The sequence below is a fragment of the Gracilinanus agilis genome, chromosome 5 (genome assembly GCF_016433145.1).
Source record: "Gracilinanus agilis isolate LMUSP501 chromosome 5, AgileGrace, whole genome shotgun sequence".
NCBI classification, from domain to species: domain Eukaryota; kingdom Metazoa; phylum Chordata; class Mammalia; order Didelphimorphia; family Didelphidae; genus Gracilinanus; species Gracilinanus agilis.
In genome coordinates this window covers 107,779,523-107,782,473 of record NC_058134.1, presented here as the reverse complement: position 1 = coordinate 107,782,473, position 2,951 = coordinate 107,779,523, and the positions used below count along the sequence as shown (strand labels likewise).

Here is a 2,951-nt window from a genome sequence, read left to right as displayed (position 1 = left end):
AGAGACTCGGGCAATCTTGGCACAGTAGAGAATGCTAAGCCAGGTGGCAAGCCAGAGGCTGGTTTGGTTGACAAGCATCCAAAATAAGAGGATGGTTTTGTACTTGATGCTCAGTGGGTCCCTCATCACTTGAAAATGGGTGAGGTGAACAGCATCCATAAAAAGCAAAATCTGTAGGAAGATCCGAGAGGTGCCAAGGCATAGCAGCACAGAGTCAAATTTGGACAGCCGGTGCCTCCTTACTAGATCCCAGACATTCACCAACACAATGAAACCATTGCTAAGGATCCCGATTGCCAGCTCCAGGATGGAGAGGAAGAAATATACCCACTTGGCTTCATAGGACACTGTGATGGCTAGGGCCAGAGGGGCCATGTTGTTTCTTCACTTGGTGGATAAGCCCCAACAGAATGAATTGGTCATTCATCCAGCACTGTAAGGAACAAAGAGAAGAGGTACTTGTCTAACTTGGGAACTGCTTCTTTAGCTCACCCTCTCCTGACCTGGAAATAGAAGAAGAAGAAAAAAAGATATGGTAGGGTTGGCACAGCGAACAGATAGCCAAGCTTGGAGTCAGAAAGACCTGAGTTCAAGCCCTGATTCCTCTACTTAGTACCTATGTGATCCCAAACTATTCATTTAAACTTTCTATGCCTGTTTCTTCATTAGTAAAATGAGGGGGTTGAGGAGTTAAACTTGATAGTCTCCAATATCCTTCTCAGCTCTAAATCCAAGATCCTGCCAAGAGCAAGCTTTATATTTTCTCCAGGGTGTGAAATGTTTGGGTTTTACCTCTCCTTTTTTCCGCACAGACCATGCTCCAAATGCTCAGGTCTTCAGATGCTGCTTCACAGGTGAAATGAGTATTTTTGTCAAACCAAAGTGCTACACAGGATACAGTTTCCCCTGAGGACCCTGCCATGAGGATGCAAATAGCAGAGTGTCTTGATTTTCCAGACCCACCTGTGCACATGTCTTCTAGGCAAATACATGTGAAAAAAAAATGGCAATTTGCTTACAGATTCACATGGAAGATGGCAGGAGGCAAAGCAAGGGCTCTGGAGGAACCTGATATGGAGGAACTGATATTTCTCCCTATTCATTTGCATGCTTTTCATTGGGTTTAGGACATTCTTCTTTGTTGGAAGATAATCAACATCCAATTTAGAATAGAATTTTCTTTTCTGGCACCAGTGGACAACTGTAGCCACCATCTAAGCCTTAGATTCTAAGGGCTTTGAGGCTCCCTCTTGTGGCCATGGGAGAACATTATTCTATCTACCTCTAAAGACTTGCAAGGAGCATGTTCTTAATCCTGAAGCAATAATAGTGATAGTAGTAGGATCACCAAGTAAGTAAGATAAAAAGTTAGTCCTAGGACTGTGTTGCTGAGTGCAAGAAGAGTATTTCATTTTAATTGGTTCAATGAACTTTTTTTTTAACCCTACCTTCTGTCTTAGATTCAATATCAGGTATTGGTTCCAAAGCAGAAGAGCAGTCAATGGGGGTCAAGTGACATACCCACAGTCACCCAGCTAGCAAGCATCTGAGGCCAGATTTGAAGCCAGGACTTCCCATCTCTGGGCCTGGCTTTCTACCCACTGAGGCACCTAGATGCCATCTGCAGTGCACTTTTGATTTCAACCAAAAGATTTGAAGTTAGATTAATATAATATAATATAACATAACATAACATAGTATAGTATAATTTAATATAATATGGTATAACATCACATAACATAACATAACGTAACATAATATAACATAACAATATAACATAACATAACATAACATAATATAATATAATATAATACCTAGATTAATATCTGGTTTCTGCTACTTTAAAAAAAATTTTTTTTAAACTCTTACCTTCCATCTTGGAGTCAATACTTTGTATTGGCTCCAAAGCAGAAGAGTGGTAAGGGTAGGCAATGGGGGTCAAGTGACTTGCCCAGGGTCACACAGCTGGGAAGTGGCTGAGGCCGGGTTTGAACCTAGGACCTCCCATCTCTAGGCCTGGCTCTCAATCCACTGAGATACCCAGCTGCCCCTCTGCTACTTTTTATGTGTCTGACTTTTGGCAAATAACTTCACCTCTTTAAGGCTCAGTTTCCTCACCTATAAAATAAAGAAGTTGGACTAGATGACTTCTGGGGCCCCTCATAATTCTAACTCTATAATCTTTAGTGTTAAGATTCAGAATAAAACTACAGAACACACACAGATAAGCAAGCATAAAGCTACAGAATAGTTGATGTTCAGCTTTATCTATCTGAAGAACCAATTCTTAAGAAATCTTACATTTCTGAAGAAGGTCCATCATCTTGAATCCAATATATTCTTGGTTTATGGTGTCTTTTGACTAGCTCCTTGACAAGCAGATATTCTTTTCCTGTTGATCTTGTCCTAGATGACTCGCTGGTTGTTCAAGAAATCTGTCTTCTTGATAGTTTCAGTCTTTTTCTGAGCAAATTTTCTTCTCTTTCTCTAATCATCCACTTTGCTTCTTTCTAGCCCTGAATGTACCTTCTTTTTTCCATATGATACATTTCAACGAACATTTCAGTGCTCATTCATTTAACATATTGTGTTTCTCTCATATTTCATTAAAAGGAGCCATCAACGTTGATACGTCTTTTCAAGAAAGTATAGAGGTATTTTTTTACTCCAGGCACTGTTGGACTTATTACCCATTATCATCACAGAACATACCCAGGCCAAAAATAGAACTTCACCAAGGATCTTGTGCACAGTTCTGATTAAACATGGCAGCACTCTCTGCTTTCCCACTGGGCTTCCCAAGCTATCCTTTGAGGACTTTGGAGCTCCCTTTTAAGCTTTATGTTTTTAGAGACATACGTTATGTGGAACCTGTAACTTGTTCTCAATCTTGTGATGTTGTTCCCAGTCCCTCTTTCTGAAATCTATTCCCTTCCTATATCTTCTTGCCT

General features: G+C 40.4%; 1 protein-coding gene across 1 annotated transcript in view; it reads right to left on the bottom strand.

The window, feature by feature from the left end:
* TAS2R38 (taste 2 receptor member 38) overlaps window positions 1-375 on the bottom strand; it is a 969-nt gene extending 594 nt beyond the window's left edge. Inside the window, exon 1 of the mRNA XM_044679725.1 lies at window positions 1-375. This exon is cut by the window's left edge and continues 594 nt beyond it. Coding sequence (XP_044535660.1) covers window positions 1-375 — 375 coding nt within the window.
* Between the last annotated feature and the right edge of the window lie 2,576 nt (window positions 376-2,951).